At 50.8% G+C, this 22,562-nt stretch overlaps 1 protein-coding gene across 1 annotated transcript in view; it reads right to left on the reverse strand.

Annotated features, from left to right (window-relative positions):
* Positions 1–22,300, reverse strand: part of LOC114485446 (immunoglobulin superfamily DCC subclass member 4-like) — a gene marked incomplete at both ends in the record, with an annotated part of 24,417 nt that extends 2,117 nt beyond the window's left edge. The window contains 6 exons of the mRNA XM_028486890.1: positions 182–337; positions 3,575–3,715; positions 5,064–5,200; positions 12,166–12,307; positions 13,006–13,347; positions 22,121–22,300. Of these exons, the coding sequence (XP_028342691.1) occupies positions 182–337; positions 3,575–3,715; positions 5,064–5,200; positions 12,166–12,307; positions 13,006–13,347; positions 22,121–22,300 (1,098 nt within the window). The remainder of the gene's footprint in view (positions 1–181; positions 338–3,574; positions 3,716–5,063; positions 5,201–12,165; positions 12,308–13,005; positions 13,348–22,120) is intronic.
* Positions 22,301–22,562: the final 262 nt, after the last annotated feature.

Consider the following 22,562-nt stretch of genomic DNA (forward strand, 5'->3'; position numbering starts at 1 on the left):
CCCCGCCCTATCCCTTTTTCATCCTCCAGCACCGCCCCTCAGTCCCTCTGACACACCCACTAGCCCCTTTACCCCCCTCCCCTCTCCTCCCGGCCTCGCCCTAGCTAACCCGCCCCAGTGGGGTCTCCCCCACATCCACTCCGCGGTCCTTCGCCCTCCCTCACCCTCCTCCCCTCCTCACCCAGCACGCGGAGCTCTGCGGCTGCGGTTGCGAAGTCGCGCGTGCGGGGCTTGTTAGCTCGGCAGACGTAGACGCCGGAGTGCCGGGGCTGCGCGCTGGTGATTAGTAAATTGGTGCGGCCCAGGACGATGACATCGGTGGAGATGGGCTTCCCATCTGCGGGAGGAGGGAGAGCGCTGGAGGGGGGAGCGGAGGGCTGCCCCTCCATCCACTCTCCGGACCTCGGGAGACCCTCTACACCCGGGTTAAGAGGACACAACAGTCTCTGGCTGGGATCTCAGTTCCTCCACTTGCTAGACCGATGACTTCCTCTGAGCCCTTAGTGTCTCTGTCTGTAAAATGGGGAGATGGTCCCTCGCCGGAAGGGCTGCTCTGAGAGTGTAACGAATAAAGTCTGTGGGACTGGCTGGCACAATGCAGGCACATAAGAGGTGCTCGGTACACCAGTCAGTTATTACTATTACCATTATTATTAAATTCATTTCTCTCAAGAAGGACACTCCTCCCATATGGTCTTAGCCCAGTGCTATGATGAACATACAGCTGGAAAGGTCTGGACCAGAACCAAAGATCTGAATCTGTGCAGACTTTTATCTTGATGTGAAGTGAAAACCATTTTAAAAGCCCTTCCCTTATGGACCTGAACAGAAAATCCAGGGAAGAAATGCAAATGGTCAATAAACAAAAAAGTGTTCAACTTCACAAAATCAAAGAAATGCACATCAAAACACAGATGTTCATTTTCACCCATCAAATTGGGAAAGTTTTTTAAAATAGTATGTTGCAATGCCCGAGAAAGGGTAAATGCTGATAGGGCCAACAGGAGCTCCACCTTGACCTTGAAGCCAGGATTCCACTTGTGGGCACTCTGTGGTGGGGAGCTGTGAACGGGGCTGATCACAGCAGTGTTAACTGTAATAGTGGACAACTGGAAAGGACTTAAAAATTCAATAGCAGGAACTAGCAACTTAAATTATGGCGACATTCAAATGATGGACTATCATAGTTATTAAAATTATTTTCGAAAAAGTTTTAAAGATGGGGAGCTGTTTATGATATACTGTTGAATGAAAATAGGACTTGGAATTGTAAGTATAGCATGCTTTCAATTTTGGGGAAAGATGTACATGTGCATAGAAAAAAAGCTGGAAGAAAATATGCTCATATGTTAACAATTTTAATCTCCGAGTGGTGGGATGTTTTCTGTTTCTCCTTTTCCCTAGTTTTCTACAATGAATACATACAACTTTTGCCATCAGAAGAAAACAAAACAAAACAAAAAAGCGATGCCCCTCCCCTGACTTAGTGGAGTAAGTTCCTAGAAAAGGAACAGTGCCCAGGGGCAGGAATGAAGTCCATTTCCAGCTTCTCTCTTCCCAGTCTCTGTCCAGGAATGCTATTAGCAGAGTTTCTCCAAGTGAGATCCCAGAGCCACAGGTGTCAGGACCCTCTGGGACAGCAATTCTCAAATCCTTACTGTGTACACAAATCACAGAATCTCAGGAGACCTTGTTAAGATGCAGAGGCCTAGGGCACCCCAGATTCTGCATTTCTAACTATGCCCAGGAGGTAAGTCCAAAGACCACACTTTCTGTAGAAGGACCTCGGACACTTGTTAAGCATTAAAAATCCTGCGTCATGACTCTCCAGGCATAAATGGAGGGAATCCGCAGTTTTAAGACGCTCCCTGGAATTGGGATTGACATATAGTACACACTACTATATATAAAATAGACAACTAATAAGGACCTATTGTATAGCACAGGGAACTCTATCTAATACTCTGTAATGACTTATATGGGAAGAGAACCTAAAAAAGAGTGGCTATATGTATATGTATAACTGATTTACTTTGCTGTACACTTGAAACTAACACAACATTGTAAATCAACTAAACTCCAATAAAAATTTTTTTAAAAAATTAAAAACTAAAAAAAAAAAAAAGCAGCTCCCTGGGTCATCTTAATGCCTGGTCAGGATTTGAGAAACACTGATAATAGAACTTCTGGGTGACACCACAGGCTTACTGCAATAACAGTATGAGGGTCCTGCTGGCCCCAGGATCCCCCTAACTAGGCAAGTGTCACAAGTCCAAGGAGGCCAGGCAGGTCAGGGAGGCACAGATACCAGCACTGTTCTTTCGCAACAGCTCGGTGGGGGTATGTAGTCATTTGGGTTATTATTTTTCTTTAAACTCTATGTATTCATCACAATATAGTCTTGAATGTGAGATACAAACTTACAAAAAGGAGGCAGTGTGGGGTCGTATACTGAACCAGGGGAAAAAGGGTAAAAAGGGCTGGGTTTGGGACTTTCTGGTGGTCCAGTGGGTAAGATTCTGAGCTCCCAATGCAGAGGGCCCAGATTCGATCCCTGATCGGGGAACTAGATCCCACATGCCACAACTAAAAGATTCTGTATGCCGCAACAAAGATGCCGCGTGCCGCAACTAAGACCCAGCGCAGCCAAATAAATAAATAATAAAAAAAAAGAGCTGGGTTTAAGACTTACTTCTGCCATCAATTTGGCACAAGTCACTTCTTATCTCAAATGGAAACAAAAATAATCCTTGCTTTTCTTCCATACAGGGCTGTAAGGGGTGGTGTACCAGAAAGAGAACAGGCTCTAAAGTTTGGGTCCTGGCTTTCCACCTTCCTCTCTGAGCCTCAGGTTCCTCATCTGCCCATTGGGAATAATAGCCCTGGCCCCTACCCTCCTCCAAGGGCTCCAGCAGGAGAGTAGGTTGCATGCTCAGTAGACTGCAAGGTGACGTTTGGCTGGCACCCTCATTACCCTGATAGCATCGATAGCATCTCCTGTAACGCATTCCCACCTGGCACTCATCACTTGCTGCCTGATACTGTCAAGCATCTCGTCATGGATGTGTGCTTATCTCCCTCGCACAGACTGTGAGTTCAGAGGGCAATGCCCCCCCCCTTTTTATTCACTGTGCCCAGCATGAAGCCAGGCACACAAAGGCGGCAGCACACTGGGTGGAACAGGAGGTGCTGTGTAGTTAAACAGACCAGCAGAGGGTCCAAGTTCCACCTGACTCGCTGGCCCCTTTCCAGCTCTCACACATTCACTGTTGTGAGGACTGGAAACATAACGTGGAAAACCGAGCCCAGTGCCCCACCCCCCAAGTAAGGTCTCAAGAGTGATTTTGTGAGTGGCAGACTTAGCACGCTTCGTAAAGGAAACTTGCTACACGGATTGATGATTAATTTTGTCCAGGCTCCCTACCCACACTCAGCCCTGGGACAGGAGTTAGTTCCTACCACACCAAAGGTCGGTGACCACTGCATGGTCACCCTTATAGCTCCTTGACTTGGGAATGCGTGAGATGCCACACCCTTTCTCTCCCATGCCCTCAGGTCCCCTCCCTCCACTTACCCTGTCGGACCCAGGACACGAAAGGGGTGGGGTCAGCAGAGGCCACACACTCCATCACCACACTCTGGCCAGACACCACGGTGGTGTTCTCTGGGGCTGCCACAATGACCACGTCCTGCCCCCCGATGGATGCCAGGGACCCTGGAGAGAGGGCAGGCCAGCAGGCAGCATTACCATCAGGCGTCTTCACATGCAGCACCTCACCTGATGTTCACAGTCACCTGGTGAGGCAGGTGGGGCAGGAGCAGCCAGGGTTCCATCTGACAGATGGGAAAGCAGCTGCGCAGTTCAGCAGAGCTGGGACTGGAACTCAGAGCTCTTTCTCTGGGAGCCAGGAGAGGAATAACCGGACCTCCGACACACCACCCCCATTCTTCCCTGTCAGACTGAACCCACCCTCCAGGCAGAGAACCAGCAGGGTCAAGAGTACACTTGGAAACAACTATACCCCAATTTAAAAAAAAAAAGAAAAAAAAAGAGTAGACTTGGAGTCTGGACTTGGAGTCAACAGTTATAGTTTCTAGTTCTAGCAAGTCCTTTCTCCAGAGCACCTCGATCCCCACGTGGGAAAGGCAGGGGATGGGTTCGAGTTTCTGCCAGCCTGGCAGCCCCCTGAGCACTAATTCTCTGCCAAGTTCTCAGTGTGACCCTGGGTCCCTGGGTCAACATGGTGAATACCCGATTTGTCCAGCAGGTGGAGGCAGAGACCCCGGGCACGGGAGGGAGAGCGAACCAGACTCAGCGCGTCAGCTAAGCCCTAGGAAGCAGGGTAGGAGTGGAGGTGTAGGGGATGAGGAGGGGGATGGGAAGAGATGAACGGAGGGGCGGGGGTCGAGGGGAGATGCCATGGCAAAGGGAGGCAAGGGAGAGGCCCTTGTGGGAGGCCCGGAGTGAGATCTACTGAGCACCTGCTAGGCACCAGGCACCTCCCAATCTTATCTCAGCGATTCTCACCACCTCCCTGAGCTGGACATTTGATAAGGAACCCAGGGTCACGCAGATGGTGAGTAGAGAAGGCAGGATTCAAACCAGGTCGTTCTGACCCCAAAGCCTGCGTCCTTCCTACTGCATCACGCTGGGACGGGAGATTTTCCGAGAAATGGAGAGAACATGAGCCCCAGACCATCAGGAGCCAGCTGCCCAGCAAGCAGCAGAAGGGTGAATCCCCTTCAGGGCACACAGAGGGCCGGGGACCAGGGCTTCAGGGCACCGACCCTCCTCCACAGACGCCTCACCTCCCCACCCCTGGACGCTCCACCCAACTCAAGAGAACACAGAGCCTCACAGGAAGAGAGCCCTGAACTGGGAGTCTTGGGTTTCTGCCCCAGTTCTATCTCTGACTTGCTGGGTGGCACTGCCTTCTCTGGGATTTATCGCCTAGCCAGTCACTTATTTGAAGGCAGGCCTTGGACTACTTGAGGCCCCTCCCAGCTCCAAAATGGCCGACTCCAGAAACCCCCAGGTTTCCGCACCCAGCCAGCCCCCTTACCTCTGTGGGCCACGCGGAGGAGGGCCTCGTGGCTGAAGCGCTGGTTTGCTGAGTTGGTGGCCATGCAGCGGTAGGAGCCTGCATCACCTTCCTGAACGTCCAGGATCTGGAGGACCCCATTGGGAAGGGTGATGAGCCTTGGGAAGAGAGAGAGGGCACCTGTGAGGTGGGCAGGAGCTCCTCAGGGAGGGGTAGCACACCCATACAGTCCTGGACCCACCTTCCCCTCTGGCCTGAAATACCTAGAGCAGTTCACTTTCAAGCTTCACTCATAATAAAAGAAATGCAAATTAAAACTACAAGATACCATTTTCACCTATCACATTAGCAAAGGTCAAAAGTTTTCTTTTTAATTAATTAATTAATTTATTGGCTGCGTTGGGTCTTCGTTGCTGTGCCCCTGCTTTCTCTAGTTGCAGCGAGCGGGGGCTACTCTTCATTGCGGTGCACAGGCTTCTCATTGCAGTGGCTTCTCTTGTTGCGGAGCACAGGCTCTAGGCGTGTGGGCTTCAGTAGTTGTAGCATGCGGGCTCAGTAGTTGTGGTTCGTGGGCTCTAGAACACAGGTTCAGTAGTTTTGGCACACGGGTTCAGTTGCTCCGCAGCATGTGGGATCTTCCCGGACCAGGGCTTGAACCCATGTCCCCTACATTGGCAGGCGGATTCTTAAACACTGCACCACCAGGGAAGTGCCAAAGGTAAAAAGGTTTTGTTTTTGTTTTTTTAATTTTCTTTTTGTTTTTTGGGCCACATAGGTTGTCTAATCAAAAGGTTTAATAGGGCTTCCCTGGTGGCGCAGTGGTTGAGAGTCCGCCTGCCGATGCAGGGGACACGGGTTCGTGCCCCGGTCCGGGAAGATCCCACATGCTGCGGAGCGGCTGGGCCCGTGAGCCATGGCCGCTGAGCCTGCGCATCCAGAGCCTGCGCTCTGCAACGGGAGAGGCCACAACAGTGAGAGGCCCGCAAAAAAAAAAAAAAAAAGTTTAATAACACCCTTTGTGGATGAGGGAATGGGGAAAGGCGCTCCTGTCCTGTTGGTGGTCATGCCAAATCAATACACCCTCTTTCAAGAGCAAGCTGGTGATATCTTATGATCAAACCTGCATGTGCCTTTTGAACCAGCAACATCACTTCAAGGACTTCATCCCACAGATATTTTCGTACATGTACACAAAAACGTATGTCTAACGATATTCACTCCAGCCCTGTCTGTAATAGCAAAAGACTGGCAACAGTCCAAATGTCCATCTGTAGGGTGGGAACTAGCTAAATCGGTCTGGGTACATTCACACAATGGAATGCTAGGCAGCTGTTAAAAGGAGACAGTTCCACGTGTACTGCTATAAGACCATCTCCAAAATACGTATGGTACAGAACAGTGTGTGTGTGACGCGCACACTTATATGCTTTTGCACTGAATGTCCCTGGTAATAGTGGCTATCTCTGGGGAGGGGACCTGGGATCCTGGGACCTGTCAGTGGGAGATTTAATTTTCATTAAATAACCTTCTGTATAGTTTGAATTTGTTTACCCCCTGCCTGTATTACCTCCTCTCTCCCTGATAAAATCCCTTCTATTCACACTATCTCATCTGAACCTCGAAACAAGCCCAAGGGATAGAGGGGATCACAGCCTTCATTTTAATGGTGACAAAACTAAGTCTTGGAGGGAGTAGGGTATTTTCCCAGGGTCTCACAGCTCGAGCAGAGTTAAAACTGGAACCTAGGTCTTCTGGTGCCACATCCCACGTTCTTCTCACTTGCTTGTCTCAGCAGCCATTAGATGGCTGAGAATGCCAGTGGAAGGGACGTGGTCTCCAGCAAGTCCCAGTCAACACGTACACTACTGAGGAGGGGCAGGATGGATGAGAGTGGTGTTCTCTGCCCTTTTGGTGAGGGTTGGAAAGCAGTTTGGGCTAGAAGGGCCCAGAGACCTTGCTTGAGAGACAGTGCAATCCCAGGCAGGGGAGTGCCCATGGGAGCCAGGGTGGTGGGAAGCAGAAGGGGCTCTGGCCCAAGCAGGGAGGGAGTGGGTCTTCCTGAATCCTCTAGCTGTGATCCCTGCAGGGTCAGCTCGAGGGTGAGAGCTCTAATTTCTCACTAGAGCAAGTGGCCTATGGATGTAGGCTAGGTCAAGGTCAGGGAGGGAATGGGGCAGCTGTGTACCTGGTGAAGATCCCTTGGTTCGTGGGGAAAGCAGGGTATGAGAAAAATCTAAACACAGGAGAAAAGAACTAGCTCCAGGGTGTTGGGAGAGAATTCTGGCCATGAGCCTAGAAATCTGCTGTGGCCCAAAGACTTAGAGAAAAAACATAAACCTGCATCACTCCTTCCCTCAGCCCACAGGCAAACCCACCTCTTCCCCAGAGTCTTACCCTCAGTTCCAAGAGCTGCCCACATCAGTGCTGGGACCCACAGGGGAGAGGGGACCAGAAGGGACAGGGTGGTTGGAGAGAAAATCTTGGGCCAGGACCCAGCCTGCTGCCATGGAAAATTTGATGGGAAATGACAAGTGGGGAAGGACAAGCAGGACCCATCTCAGAAACAAGGCCCCCATCCCCATCCAGATCTCCTTCACCTAATATTCTCTGCCTCTAAGACCCTTCCTCCTTCCTCAGTCTGCATAGCTGTTGTCAGCAGGATTCATGCCAGGAGCTGCCCACACTTCCTAACCCCAAAGTTTCTCACTCTTTCCAGGGAAATTGTGCTCCAGGTATCCAAGAGCTAATACCTCCTTTGACAAGTAACATTGCCTTAATTATGTGTGTTGAATGAATGAATGTGGGTGTGGTGCTAGAGCCAACACAAGTGAAATGGAACCACTTTTAGTGTTCATTTAAAATCTCTTCTGCTTTGTTAAAATGTGTTTTAAAAAGCTCTGTCCTTGGAAGAACGTCCAAGACATATTGGTTAGTGGGGGGAAAGAATTCACAAATCAGTGTTTATGAAGCAATTCTATTTTTGGAAAATAGATAAATGATATGCTAGGATGTGCACGGAAAAAGTCAAGGGTGGTAAAGCTCACGTCATTCGTGGAGGTTTTCTCTGGGAGTGGGGTTACTGTGGGGCTCTTTTTTGTTGCGTTTTTAAATTTCTTGGTTACAGTGAACATTTATTAGTTTGGAAATATAAAACTTAAAAAAATTTAAATGGAAAAAAGCATGTGCCCTTGTACACTTTGTTTTGTAACTCCTGGCTCTAATATAAAAGCAGCTGTGACATAGAGGAGAGAATTGACTCCAACATATGTGATTTTTAGCAAGTGACATCACATGTCCAGGCCTCAGGTTTCTCATCTGAAAAATGGGTTTCATAATTCCTGCCTACTTCACAACCCCGACCCTGTTAATGTGTCATAAGCTCTCATTAGATAATGGTAACAGCTATCTGTGCTCAGTTTGTAGGTGACTTTTTTCCCTTTAAGTTAGTATGTTTTATCATTTTAAAATGAATTCAAATTTCAAATAAAACAGACGAGCTACTTATAGAATGAAAAGCAACCTCTAGCTAAAAGAAAGGGACCATTCTCTTTCCAAGCCTGAGCCTCAGCCTGCTGCCCGTACCCACAAAAGGCCACTTGGACCCAGGGACTCAGGAACAGAGGAGAAATGACAGCTGCTCTGAATTTCCTGAGGGCCAAGGAGCCTCCACCCTGAGACGTTCAGAGATCCACCCAGGGAAAAGGGACACTAGCCGAGGGTCACGTGAGGCTGACAGACACGATGGACCCTAGGAGATGGGTAGGACTAGGGAGCCTGCAGTAATTAAATCCATTAGTGCCATGGTTTTAAAGTGTGAGTGAATGGTGATAACAAAATGATTTCAAGTGGATCTAGGTTTTTATTCCAGTGGTTATATATTTATTTTTATGGCTACCTTCTATTTAAGGTCAGTGCTGCTGGTTTTCCATTTTATTGCAGTGAGATAATGTTCCTTTTTAGTATGTGTTAAAGTTACAAAAGAGAGAGTTGATTTGAAGAAATGTATTAAGTGTTGTATAAATGGTTGAGGGATGGCCAAAAATATGACAGGGGTTTGTGAATGCCTGTGATCTGGGAAACATTGCTCTCATTGATTACTGGTTCCCGTGGAAGAAAAATTATCCCCTATCATTAGAAATTTGTATAAGTATTAGGGAATTGCCTCAGGGTCTAGTGTTTACCATCAGTTCCCAAAATATGCACATAGACCCTGACAGAGTGTGCTTATTAACTGCACATGTGCACAGCCTACACCAAGGCATATGGTCTCCTTCAAATCACTGGGTTGAGTTTATGAATAGCATATTTCTATGTGAACTCTATCTGGGTATGTGTAAAAATACATACCTTGGGCATAATCAAGTTGCTGTTTTAGATATTTCTTTATTCCCCCCCACACACAATGTGCTGGGACATGTGAGCCTGGCTTATTTATAGATGAGGATCACTTTTCAGAGGACTTGGGGGCAAACACTCCCAGAGGCCAGGAACTGGCAGCTCCAGCCTCCTGGGAGAGGCCTGAACTAGATGTTGGGAGGTGAGGGAACTCCTCTCTTTGCTGAGAAACTTTGGGGAAGTAACTTCTCTGCTCTGAGCACAGCTGGACCACTCCAACTCTAAGCCAGCCTACAACAGGAGTTTCTTCAGACCCTGTGGCTTCCCCACTCCAACCACCAAATCATCCACCCCAGGGCTCCGCTGTCAGATACTCTCAGCACTAGCTGTGTGACCTGGGGCAAGTGACTTCTGTCTCTGATCCTCAGTTCCCTCATTTAAGAATTCAGATAACAGTATCTACCATAGCCATACAGATAGACCTGGAAGGGGGTTCCTTATGTGTTAAGTGAAAGAAAGAAGCTGCAATATAACCCCAGTTTTGTTTTCTAAAAAAAGGTGATTGAACAAAAAGCCCAGTATGTACAATATGATCCAAAATTTTAAAGAGAATATTTATAAACATATAGGGGAAAAGTCCAGAGGACAGACATCAAAACTAACAGAGGCTTTCTATGGGTGATAAGAGGACGAGCCATTTTTGTTTCTTCTTTTTTGTTTATATGAATTTGAAAAATGCATCTAATAGGAATATAAACTAAAAGTAAATAGAGGAAAATATGAAAAATAAGGAACACTTACCTTGAAGGATGATGGGAAGGATTAAGTGAGAAAACACAGCTCTAATTAAGTGAAGCCTCTTGTGACTTTTAACGTGGGGAGAGTTTTCTGCTCTCTCCCACCCTCTCTGGGGGCTGTCCCAGGAGTAGACTCTCACTTGGTTCTCACCCAACAACTCTCTCACAGCGGTAAGAGGCTCCACATTTAAAAGGCATAGAGGGCTTCCCTGGTGGCGCGGTGGTTGAGAGTCCGCCTGCCGATGCAGGGGATACGGGTTCGTGCCCCGGTCCGGGAAGATCCCACATGCCGCGGAGCGGCTGGGCCCGTGAGCCATGGCCGCTGAGCCTGCGCGTCCGGAGCCTGTGCTCCGCAACGGCAGAGGCCACAGCAGTGAGAGGCCTGCCTACTGCAAAAAAAAAAAAAAAAACAAAAACGGCATAGAACTTGGGACTTCCCTGGTGGTCCAGTGATTAAGACTCTGTGCTCCCAATGCAGGGGGCACGGGTTCGATCCCTTAGGTCAGGAAACTAAGGTCCCACAAGCCATGCGGCGCGGCCAGAAAAAAAAAAAAAAAAAAAAGAGGCATAGAACTTAAAATGTCAGTGCTAGGAAGGCTGGGTTAGCATTCCCAAGGTCTCCTCCCTGGAATGCTCATTCCTAGGATGTTAACAGGGTTCCTGCAAGAGGGGCTCTGGGCAAATGAGTCTAGGAAGCATTTGGTTAAACAAGTTAAACAGGTTTCTCAGTACAGGGCTTCTCAGGGCCTTGTCAACTCCAAGAGGGAGATTTATATGCAGTTTCCTCATCTTATTTGACCGTGGAGTACTTTTTTTTTTTCAAGAATCATCTTTAGGGACTAACGTTCTAAAAAAGAACACACTTTGGAAACCATGATCTAATCCAACCCACTGGACCAGTGGGGCTGACTGATCACCAAAGTCAACAGGATCACTTATATCTTGACCTCTCACCCTTCCTCCTCGCTTACAACTGTTGCAGAGATGTGGCCTGGGGCTTTTCTATCTAGAAGTTTCTCTTACACTTTCACCCCTACCTAGACATGGGCAAAAGTCAGAGGAGCTGGGACAACTCAATACACTGAAGACAGGTTCGTTCCAGGGCAGGGAGATCTGGAAACCAGTGTTTCTGAGCCTAAGGAATCCCACCTCTGCTGGGAGAGGAGAGCGTGAGCTGGTAACTACAGCTAGAGAGATGCAGGGAGAGGACCGCAGCGTGGCTGGGAAAGGCCTTTGGAGCCACATTTCCAAAGGTGTAAGACTCCATGTGGTGGCAGCCGAGCCATGAGTTCAATTCCAAGACCACACATGCAAATGAGCCTCGTGCTTTCTGGACATGCTGTGTGTACATCTGGGCCTTCCCAGGAGGCCGCAGTAGGGATCAGGTCCTGGGTCTAGCCTCTGCTTCTCTTCTGCCCTAGAAACCCTTCCCTAGGATTGCTCCATTGCCTTTATGGGGAGAGAGGAGGGTGAAACAGGAAGGACCTCCACAACCTGGTTATCAGATGCTGCACCCCACTGAATGGAACTGAGAGAAGAAGAGAACTTATGCATCCAAGGTAGAAACTCCAGAGGAACCTGCAAAGGGAAACCCTCCCAGCAGCCTCTGGGTCCGGAACGAACAACAAACGTTCTGCCAATGACTCACCGTGTGGCCTTGGTTAAAGCACAGCTCTCCTCTGGCCCTTGGTCTCCTTCTCAATAAGGCAAGTGGTTGGACTACATATGCTCTGAAGGACTCGATAACTGCTCTCTACCCAAGCCCCGTAGCTTGGTGGGTGGCTTTCCTCCCAGGGAGCAAAAACTTCTGACCCAACTTCTCTTTGGGACCAGAAATGGGCTGAGCGTCAGGTGGTGGTTGGCTCCTAAGTCAATTTGGACAAACGGAGCCACCCCGACTCTAAGAAGCCCAGTTCCTGAGCACATCCCAGAGCCCTCCTTGGCTGCCCCCTGGGACCCACTCTCCTCTTTCTTGCCCACAGGACACTCACCGAGGCTCCTCAGGCACCGTCACCTGGTCCTTCTCCCAAGTAATGACAGGTGCTGGCAGCCCTTCGATGTGGCACTGAAACCGAGCGGTCCCGTTCTCCTCCACCGTCTGAGACTGCGGGTGCAGGGAGAAGCCTGCAAGTGCTGGGGATGACAGTGAGAAAACGCAGGGACAGGAGAGGAACACAAGAAAGGAGGCCACAGCAAGCAGAGACGGGAAACATACACACACACGGACACAGAGAGACACAGGTTGACAGAAACACATGCAAAAAGAATTCAGACCGACGGAGACACAGTTGGAAAGAGGCAGTCGGAGAATAAGAAGTGGTGATGACTGGTCAGATGCTGCAGGCAGAATGAATTCCAAAGTCTCCCTGCCTTACATCACCATATGGTTGGACTACAGTAAGATGTGCATTTCTTCTGGCCCCCAAATTGTTTCACGGTGATCTGTGCCTCCTGAGAACCCTCCAAGAATGAGTGAGCTGGACAACACAGCTCGGCTCTAAACACTCCACCTGCTATGGGGGTGGGGAGCACCTTTGTGCCCCTGACATGCTTACAAACCTCTCTGGCGGGCTTCCTGGAGGAGAGCACAAGTCTAGACTCTCAAACTCACAGGGAAGGAAAAGGAGGAGGGGCCGAAGAGCAGGGAAGAAGTGAGACTATTGAACAGTGAGGCAGACAATACCAGGAAGGGACCCACTGAGCAGGACAGGAGGCAGGGAAAGGGGGGCGTGGCTCAGGGACAAACCTTTGTGCAAGTATCTAACTGCAGACCCCACTGCCCACACCCCACATCTTATGGGCCTCAGCTCAGTCCAAGATGTAGCACTTACTGGCAAGCTTGACCACCGCAGCCTGGCTGGCCACCACTCCAGCGGGGCTGCGGGCCAGGCAGGAATAGCTGCCCTCAATGACCTCTGAAGCCCCAGGGTCAGTGCCGTCAGGAGCTGGCAGCTGGGACAGCCACAGGGAGCCATTGGGTAGCAGGCGAAGGTGGCTGTGCTCGGGCAGGACGCCTCCATCCTTGCTCCACGTGACGCTGGGGGGTTGTCCTGCAGTAGCCGCCCCCAGACCGCAGTCCAGCACCGTGGCTTGCTCTGGGCCCAGGATCACCTGCAGCGGCCCTGCTCCACAGCTCAGCGACACGGTCATCTTCCGGGGCAACGGCTGCTCCCCTGCGTAGAGGAGGGGGCACCAGGGTCATCAGTGTGTGTCCTCCTACATCCCACAGCCTCCAGGGCCCGAGTCACCCAGCCCGGGTCGAGGAGGGCAAAGCTCAGAGAAAGAGGTCTCACGGAGAGACCTGTGTCTGGATCCTGGCTCTGCCTCTGACTAACTGTGATCTTGGGCCAACGGCTGCACTTCGTTCCCATCCTTCCCCAGCTGCCCAGCTTCCTCATCCACAAAATAACACAGTTCTTAGCAAAAAAGTAGAAGCAACCCAAATGCCCGATCACCTGATGAATAGATAAATATATTACTCAGCCATCAAAAGAAATGAAGTACTGATACTTGCTACAACATGAATAAACCTTGAAAACTTTCCTCAAAGTGAAAGAAGTCAGTTACGAAATGCCACATATTGTATGATCTCATTTCTGTGAAATGTCCAGAATAGGCAAATCCATAGAGACAGAACATAGATTAATGGTTGCCAGGGACTGGGGAGAGGGAAGAATGAGGAGAGATGGCTAAGGGATGGAAGGTTTCTTTTTTAGGTGATGAAAATGTTCTAGAATTAGATAGTGGTGGTGGTTGCACAACCTTGTGAATATACTTAAAACCACTGATTTTTACACTTTAAACGGTGAATTTTGTGGTATGTGAATTGCGTCTCAATTTAAAAAGACATAGTCATTCCTTCCTCAGAGGGCTGTTGTGAGCACTCAATGAGATGCTGTGTGGTAAAGGAGTACAGCAGTGGCTGGCCTGGCACAGAACTGGGGCTCAGTAAAGTCATTCCCTCTCCTGGAATCCTACAGATTGTCCTGACCACTATTACCCAAACCACTTCTGCCGCAGTGACTGGAAGAGGTAAGCTCTCCTTCCTGCAGCTGATTCCCCCAAAGCCACGCAGCAAGCCAGTGCAGAACCCAGTCCCCTGACCTTCTCCAGATGCCCCAGAAGAGCCTGCAGCTCCAACACTGCCCTGGCCACAAAGGGAAGAGCAGGAGAACAATGGAGGAAGGGAATGCCGTCCCAGGGTCAAGGCAAAAACACACAAATGCCAATTTTATCATTTTAACCAACATCTCAGCAAGGCCCAGTAACAGTTATTCATAGAGAAATAGTGGGTTCTCTTCCAGTTGTATCTTCCAGACGGTTGACCTGCTGCCTTCCTGTCCCATAAAAGCTCAATGGCGCGAGGTGCCCTCTTATCCTCTGGCCTGACACCTTGCTTAAAGGCACAGTGGTGCGTCTGAGAGTGAGCCAGGGACAGAGGTGAGGACAATGGTCCATACTCATTACAAGGCAGGCCAGGGCTGACAGAGCCCTGTCAGGGGCATGCAGAAAGCACAATGGCTAAGGACTCCGGCGACCCTCAGTTCTAAACCCGGCTCTGTCACAGTCTAGCTGTGTGGCCTTGGGCCAGTCACTTCCACCTCTGGGCTCTAGTTTACTCAAATGTAGCGGGTGATGTCGAAGATTCTATGATGGTAGGATTATTCAGTGAACTGGACTCACCTACTCCTGAACAGATAGAGAACATCATCTAGACACACACACAAACCTGTAGACACGACCTGCCATACCTAAACACGTGCTCCCCCCCACCCCCGTCTCTGCCACACCCATCAACACCTGGACACACATATATGCCAACACTTAAACCCCTGAAGAGGATCAAGACTGAGGGGAGAAGAGAGGTCCTAACTGGCTGAAATAAGGAGGCCAGGGCAGAAGCCAGCCCTCTGACACCACAGTGGGAAGGACAGACAGACAGGGTCTGAACAGGCCTCTGCCTTTCTTAAAGGCTCCGCTGGCACCTCCAGCTACACAAGCTGGGCTCAGCATTACTAGTGGGTGCAGCGAGGAGAAGGCAGCCCTTGCCCTCACTCAGTTTCCAGTCTAACTGGGGAAACCAAACTGGCATATGCATCACTGAGGGCCATGTGCTGGGGTGGAAAGAGCATCTGACCTTGGGGCAGAAGGTCAAGGTTCCAGTCTTGCTGCTCCACCTACCAGCTATGTGACGAACCACTTTACCTCTCTGGGGCCCAGTTTCCACGTCTGTAAAAATGAAGGCGATACTATGGAGCCTGTGAGGATTAAACAAGATGATGTGGGTCAGGTCTCCAGCCCAGAGCCTACCGGGCATCAAAGAATGGGAGCTCATTCTTTAAAGGCACTTCGTAAACTGGAAAGGGATGTACAAATGCAAATCGCTATTCTTAACATCCAGTTCCTTCTCTATCAGAGGCCCTAGATTCTGATGCAAACACGGTGGGGGGAAGGCCAGCCTGGGCTCTCAGCCCAGTGGCTTCCAATTGCCCCATTCCAGCCGCTGAGCAGTCGGTTTGAGTTTCAGGGGAGAAAAGCCCCACATGACACGAATCCCTGAGCCCTCCGGTAGCCTCCCTACCCCCCAAAGCACGACCGGGGCTTGGAAAATCCCCCGCTGCGCTGAACAAACAATGTGAACAGTTGGGGCCCGAGCAGCTGCTGGGTCTGTCAGCAGCCTGGGCTCCTGCGGGCAGGACGGCGGCCAGAGGGGCCGGGGCTTGCTGGGGAGCCCAGAGGAGGCTCCGATTCCCTTCTTGAATATTCATGGATCAGCAGATGTCTGGCTGCCCCACCTCGGAAGAGCCCAGCACCCAACAAGGCAATGAGGAATGGGAAACCAACAGGGATGTAGATGTGGGGAGAACCCAGGATCCCTGCGGGGGTACAGGGCTGTGTCAGGAGCCCAAGCCGGCCCATGTTGATGGAAACGTATGCAGAGCCTGAGATTGCTCATTTTATAGATGGGGAAACCGAGGCCCAAAAGGGGAGGTTCTCACCTCTCTGGGAGACAGTCTGGGGAAACTGTTCTTCTTGGACATCCTGGGCATGAACCCAGCATTGAGGAGACAGTTGCTCCCAAATAAGAGGGTTCTCTCTGCCCCAGCACCCAACCCAACTTCTGTGCCCAGGACATGCATCCTTAGGGGCTCACCTCAGGTACCACATCCCTCCGTGAAGCTGCCCCTGCCTTCCCCAGGGAAGGGTTTTCCTGGGTCTCACATCATGTAGCCACTTGGAGGTCCCTTACCCATTCTTCCCCCTTGCCTGCTTTTTTTTTTTTTTTCCTCTTGCCTAAGGCAGACCATGGGATGTGGCGGGACAAGCCTTGGTCTGGCGTCAGAGTTCTGGGTCCATCATGGGTTGTATGACATTGGGTCTGCTTTCCTCCTTTCAGCCTCGGTTTCCCCAGTCTTAAAAGGAAGAGTTACCACATTTCTCATTTTCACCAAAATTCTCCCAGCGGCAGAGGAGAACGTACTCAGGAGGCTTGCTGACTACCTGAAATGTTTTTATTTTTAAACCTCTGGCACATTTTGCATCCTATTCCATTACACAGCAGTGTTTGTTTTAATGTAAATGTGGTTCCTACACCACCAAATCTTTTTGGAAAAGTGATGCTCTGGGGAGTAGACCTTGTTTGTCCAGTGGTTTCGTGGCTGCCCCTTTCCTGCCACCCCCTAGTCCCCTGTCATGGCGGAACACTAAGCCCCTCCCAGGAGCACTTCTCAGTGCTCCCTCTAAGGACTGGGTGGACATAGCAGACACTTGCTGTTGGCCAGCTTTCTGCCTCGAGGGGAACTCCCTCTCCCACAATCCCTTCTCCTCAGTCTCCTCGGTGGGACCCTGCCAGAGACATGGAGCTTCTGTGCTTAGGAGCCCCAGGGCCATCTCTCAATCTCCTTCTTCTGACATTATTTTACCCATTTACAGGATGAATCAGATTTTATGAGGCCAATTAGAACACAGACAGAAAGGAGATTCGCTGCTGAGCCCCAGAGCCAGCTCAGTGCTGTTTTGTGGGACTAGTGTGGGCCTGGCATAAGCCAGGGTTCCATTCTTCCGTGAACTCTCAGGAAAGAGGCTGGGACTGGGGGATGGGGTGGGGAACAAAGCCGAGATGCCTCCTTCACTAAGCCAAGAACTTGCCACAAACATCAATGCCTTGTCATTTTTGAATTTCAGGGCCCACCAGATTTACAACTTGCTTTCGGTCCACACGGGCAATTCTCCATGACGCCATCACCACTTTCCTCTCCCAGGAGACACAAGTTAGTTTCTTCCAGAAACCTCCTTCCCCGCCCCCCACCTTGGCCACCTCCCTTACCACACACTAAGCCCCTCCCACAACAGCTGGAAGGAGAGCTTGGGACGGTTGCCTGGGACACAGGGAAGGCAGCGTTCCCTTCATCTGTGATCCTCAGGAGACAGGATCAGCCTCAGCAGACTTGAGAGCAAAGCCACTCAGCTTGACCTGCCTACCTCCTGTTCCCTGTCACCCTGGGTCGCCACCAGACTAAACCACTTCCCGTTCTCTGAAAGCACACTGCTGTTCTATGCGTTGGCTATGCTGCTCCCTCCTCCTTCAGTAGCTGTGCCATCCTGGGGTCTGATTTAGACACCTCTCCTTTTTTTCTGCCCCACAGGGCCCTGGGCATCTGGGTCATTGGAATTAGCACTCTAGATTTTTGACTTGCCTTTCTGCCAGCGAGGCAACAAGCCCAAGATTATTGTCCTAGTCAGCATTCTAATTCCCTAGGACCTAAAACACTGTCTGGCACATAGTAGGCGCTCAATAAACAGTTCTTGAACAGAGGAGTGGACATGCGGAGACACACTCAAAAAGATAAGACACAGAGCCCCTCGTGCTTTTCCAAGCCTCAATTTCCTTATCTGGAAAAATTATAGGAACTCCCTTCAGGGCTGGGGATGATGTGGATAATATACGTGGAAACTGCCTAGCATACTATGTGGCACCTATGAGACGCGTAACAAAATGCTTAAAAAGCGCCAAGACAGGGAATTCCCTGGTGGTCTGGTGGTTAGGACTCCGCGTTTTCACTGCTGTGAGCCCAAGTTCCATCCCTGGTCAGGGAACTAAGGACTAAGATCCTGTAAGCCGCCTGGCGCAGCCAAAAAATAAATTTAAAAAAAAAAAAAAAAGAAGCACCGAGACAGAACAGCAAACTTACATTGAAAGAAACTCTTCTACTTAAACATTACCAGGACTGGGGAGCTCACTACCTCACCTCTTCTGCTATATGGATGGTCTGATTAAAAGTACCTTCCTTAGACGAAAGAGGGAGGAGATATGGGGATATACGTATATGTATATGTATAGCTGATTCACTTTGTTATAAAGCAGAAACTAACACACCATTGTAAAGCAATTATACTCCAATAAAGATGTATAAAAAAAATACCTTCTTTGTGTGCCCAACCTTGTCTCTCTATGCTCCATTCATTTGCCAGAGCTCCAAACTATGTGACAAGGTAATGAGTCCCTTATCAAACCATCTGGAGGTCGGCTCTGCACCAGCTTCCATGCTCAGGTCTGCACCTGAGAGAGAATTTACTGAGCCTCTGCTTCCCGGACCACAGTGACCCCACAGCCCCTCAAATCCAGAGGAATGCCTCAGCCTCAGCAGTGAGGCACTAGTAGCTGGCAGCCCAGCCAGCCCCAAGGACAAGGATTCCATTTCTCTGCATGTCAGGCCCAGGTCATCCTCTCTCTGGTTTTCTTCTCCCCCCAGGTGCCGTCACCCGCCTCTGACCAGGCTGGGGCTGGGGTCCTCCCCCATCAGAGCCACTCTTCCTCTTCCTTCCCCCCAACCCGGGGAGCTGGGAGCCCCCAGGCCTGCTTGGCAATGACATCTGTTCTGCATCTGGAATTCTGTGTCAAGTCTGGTTTCTGTACCTCAGAAACAGCGGAGGCAGAACAGGATGCGGTGGGTGGGGATGGGTGGAGGAGAGTGGATTCCAGAGCCCAGACCCAAACACACCACCTGAGGGGGGCCAAGCCCAAAGTTGTTGACAACTTCTCATGTGAGGGGGAGGGGGTGAAGAGAGAATGAACTTGCGTTCATGTGTACCAAATCCCGGGAAAGTACAGCTGCTCCAAGAGCCAGGAGACTGGTTCCAGTCCTAGTTCAGTCCCCATCCATGTAACACTGGGAAGCCACTCAGTTTTCTCATCTGTAAAATGGGTTCATGCTAAAATTATTTCTAAGTTCCCCTCAGTGCTGACATTCAATTACGCTAATTGTAGGATTATTCAACTTGAAACAACGTACCTTTAGGAGAAAACAAAGGAAATGCTGATTTACACATAATGTATGATTACTTGGGCCATGAAAATACATACAGGATCAGTGAAGGTTTAGATAACTTCTGGATTATTTAGATTCACTATTAAGAGAAACTATTGGGTTGGCCAAAAAATTTGTTCAGGTTTTCCGTAACATTTTTCTTATGGAAAAACCCGAACGAACTTTTTGGCCAATACAATATATTTGACCTGGTTCCTAACCTCCAAAATGAGGTCAGAGGGGCTTCCCTGGTGGCGCAGTGGTTAAGAATCCGCTTGTCAATGCAGGGGACACGGATTCGAGCCCTGGTCCGGGAAGATCCCACATGCCGCGGAGCAACTAAGCCCCTGCGCCACAACTACTGAGCCTGCACTCTAGAGCCTGCGAGCCACAACTACTGAGCCCACGCGCCACAACTACTGAAGCCCGCGTGCCTAGAGCCCGTGCTCCACAACAAGAGAAGCCACCGCAACGAGAAGCCCGCGCACCGCAATGAAGAGTAGCCCCGGCTTGCCACAACTAGAGAAAACCTGAGCGCAGCAACGAAGACCCAAGGCAGCCAAAAATAAATAAATAAATAAATTTATAAAAAACAAAACAAAACAAAAGAAAATGAGGTCAGAGAGGGCCCCAACACCCCAACTAACTGAATTTGGTCTCTGAGTTTCTGGGCTGAGAAAGGGATGGAGGAGGGAGTTTCCCCGTGAGGAGAAAGCAGCTCTGTTGTTCTTAGAGCCCTCCTGCTACTGACCTCTGGCATCACCACCCCCCAAATTCTGACTGGGTGGAAGGGAGAACCCCACTTCTTTTGCATGTGATGAAAACAGAGCATTTGGCATCCCACCACCACCCCCAGACAGGAGTCCCATTCGCATACATCTCCCCAGTTCCCAAGCCCTGACCCAAGAGCAGTGTTCGGGGGAGACGGGCAGTCACTATCTTGACTCCAACACCAGCCCTTCATTTTGCTATGTCGAGGCTGCTGAAGTGTCTATTATTTTTTACTTCTCTCTCCCTCACTCCCTACAAACTCAATCTATCCTCACATCCTGCTGATTCTACTTCCTAAATATCTCTAGAATCCACTGTGGCCATCCCAATTGCTACTACTCTAGTTGCCAGCAACATCCTCTTCTGGATTACTACCACAGCCTCCCAAGAAGCTGCAGCTTCCTGCCTCCATCCTGTCCAATCATTCTCTACATCGGCTGGAGTGAGCTGATGCAAAGATGATCTTAAAATCCTCCAAGGGCTCATGCAGGCTCTCAGGCCAGAAACCTTGGTGGGGCTTACAAGCCCCTTCATGAGTTGGGTCCAGCCTCCATCTTCAGCCTTCTCTTTTGACACTCTGTGGCCCCTGTCCCATTCCTCTCTAACCTGCCCCACCCTCCTGCCTTGTGCTCTAAACTCCAGCCAGATTTAGCTTCTTTCAGTGGTCTAAACGAAGTCACCCCTAAGAGTTTGCACATGCTGTTCTCTCTGAAAAACTCTCCCCATCATCACTCTCCTGCAGGGCCAACTGACCCTCTGCACTGAGCTCTATTATTTACCGCTTCCTGGAGGAAGCCTTTCCTGACCTTTCTAGACTACCTGTCAGTCTCCTCCTTATTTACTATATTTCAGGCACCAGTCACGTGCTAGCCGAAAAGGGTACTCAGTAAATATTTGTTGAATGAATGAATAAATGGCCTCCGTCCAGATCTGGGAGGCTAGTCAGAACTCTATAGGAGTGTCCCCAGGCCTGACGAGCTTTGCACACTCAAAGGATTTAGGACTGAGGGCGAGCAGAGTAGTTGCTTCAGCCACGCACACTGCTGCCAAGGGAGCCCCAGCTCGGGCCCTGCCCCTGCCTTGTGCGCTCGGGAGCCCCAGAGAGGAAACTGAGCCCCTCGCAGGGAGGCCCCACCGATACTCCATAATGCCCGAGTGAGTGCAGTTCCCAGCCCTGATTCCGCTTTGCTAGATGACCCCAAGCCCGGTCCGGAGCTCTCAGAAGAGCAGAAGAGGGTGGGCCCAGCTATTCGTTAATCCTCTGGCCTCCTGGAGGACAGACGCCTCTCTGGCACTTCCCCTCCCCCTCCACCTGACAACCCCAGGCCCCCCACTTCCCTCTCCTAGCCGCCGGGACCCCGCCCCCAGGCGGCCTCCTGCCGGGTCCGCAGTCAGGTCTGAAAAGGGGCGTGTCTTTGTAGGCAGAGAGGGGGTCCGAGTAGTTCCCGAGACTTTCCCACCCGCTGTTTGGGCTTCCTGGAGATGGGCCGGGGCGGGCCAGGCGGAGGCTCCTTCCCCCCTCCGCCGTCCCTGCCTCCCTCCCACGTGGCCTGGCTGAGTCTCTCTGGAAAGCCACAGCAGCTGGAGAGAAATCCCCCTCCCCACCCCCACCGTCAAGTCCCTCCCCGACTGGCTCCGGACACATCCTCAGCTCCCCCCTCGGCTGGGAAGGCGAGAACTAGGCGAACAAAGCGGGCAGCCCTTCCCCCTCCCCAGCCCTCCCAACCACCTAGCCCACGGGCCGCCCCGAAACGCACACAGGACCGAAAGGGAGAGGGCTGGGTGTGGAAGAAGGCTCCCTAGGCAGAGACGCTTGGGACTCCGTCACCCCATCCCCAGCCCTCTCTCCAGCGAGGACAACTCTTACCCACCCTCACCTCGCACTGAGGTGAGGGGTTGGAGGAGGCCTTGCTGACCCCGTCCACGCTTCTCAGATCTGCCCCTGGGGGTGGGGCAGGAGTGACACGCGTCCCATCCTGAGAGCGGGTGTCAGACACGTCCACGAAAGCAACTGGTTTCCGGCGCCCTCCCCCAGCCCACTCCCGGCCTCGGGTTCGGAAGGGGCAACACTCCGCGCTTCCCACCCCCTCCGCCCAGCCCCACCCAGCTTCAGGGACCACACCCACCGGACAAAGTTGAGTATTTTATCACCACTATTCCCAGTCAATCCGCAATCTCATGCTTCTGTCCCCCCACCAAGGGCATGGACACTCTCCGAAAGCCAAGGCCAAATATTAGCTCAGCCCCATAAACACAATTACACACGCTCTCGACACACAAATGGAGGTGCAGACACCCCCCACACACAC

Source organism: Physeter macrocephalus, unplaced genomic scaffold (assembly GCF_002837175.3).
Source record: "Physeter macrocephalus isolate SW-GA unplaced genomic scaffold, ASM283717v5 random_1761, whole genome shotgun sequence".
NCBI lineage: Eukaryota > Metazoa > Chordata > Mammalia > Artiodactyla > Physeteridae > Physeter > Physeter macrocephalus.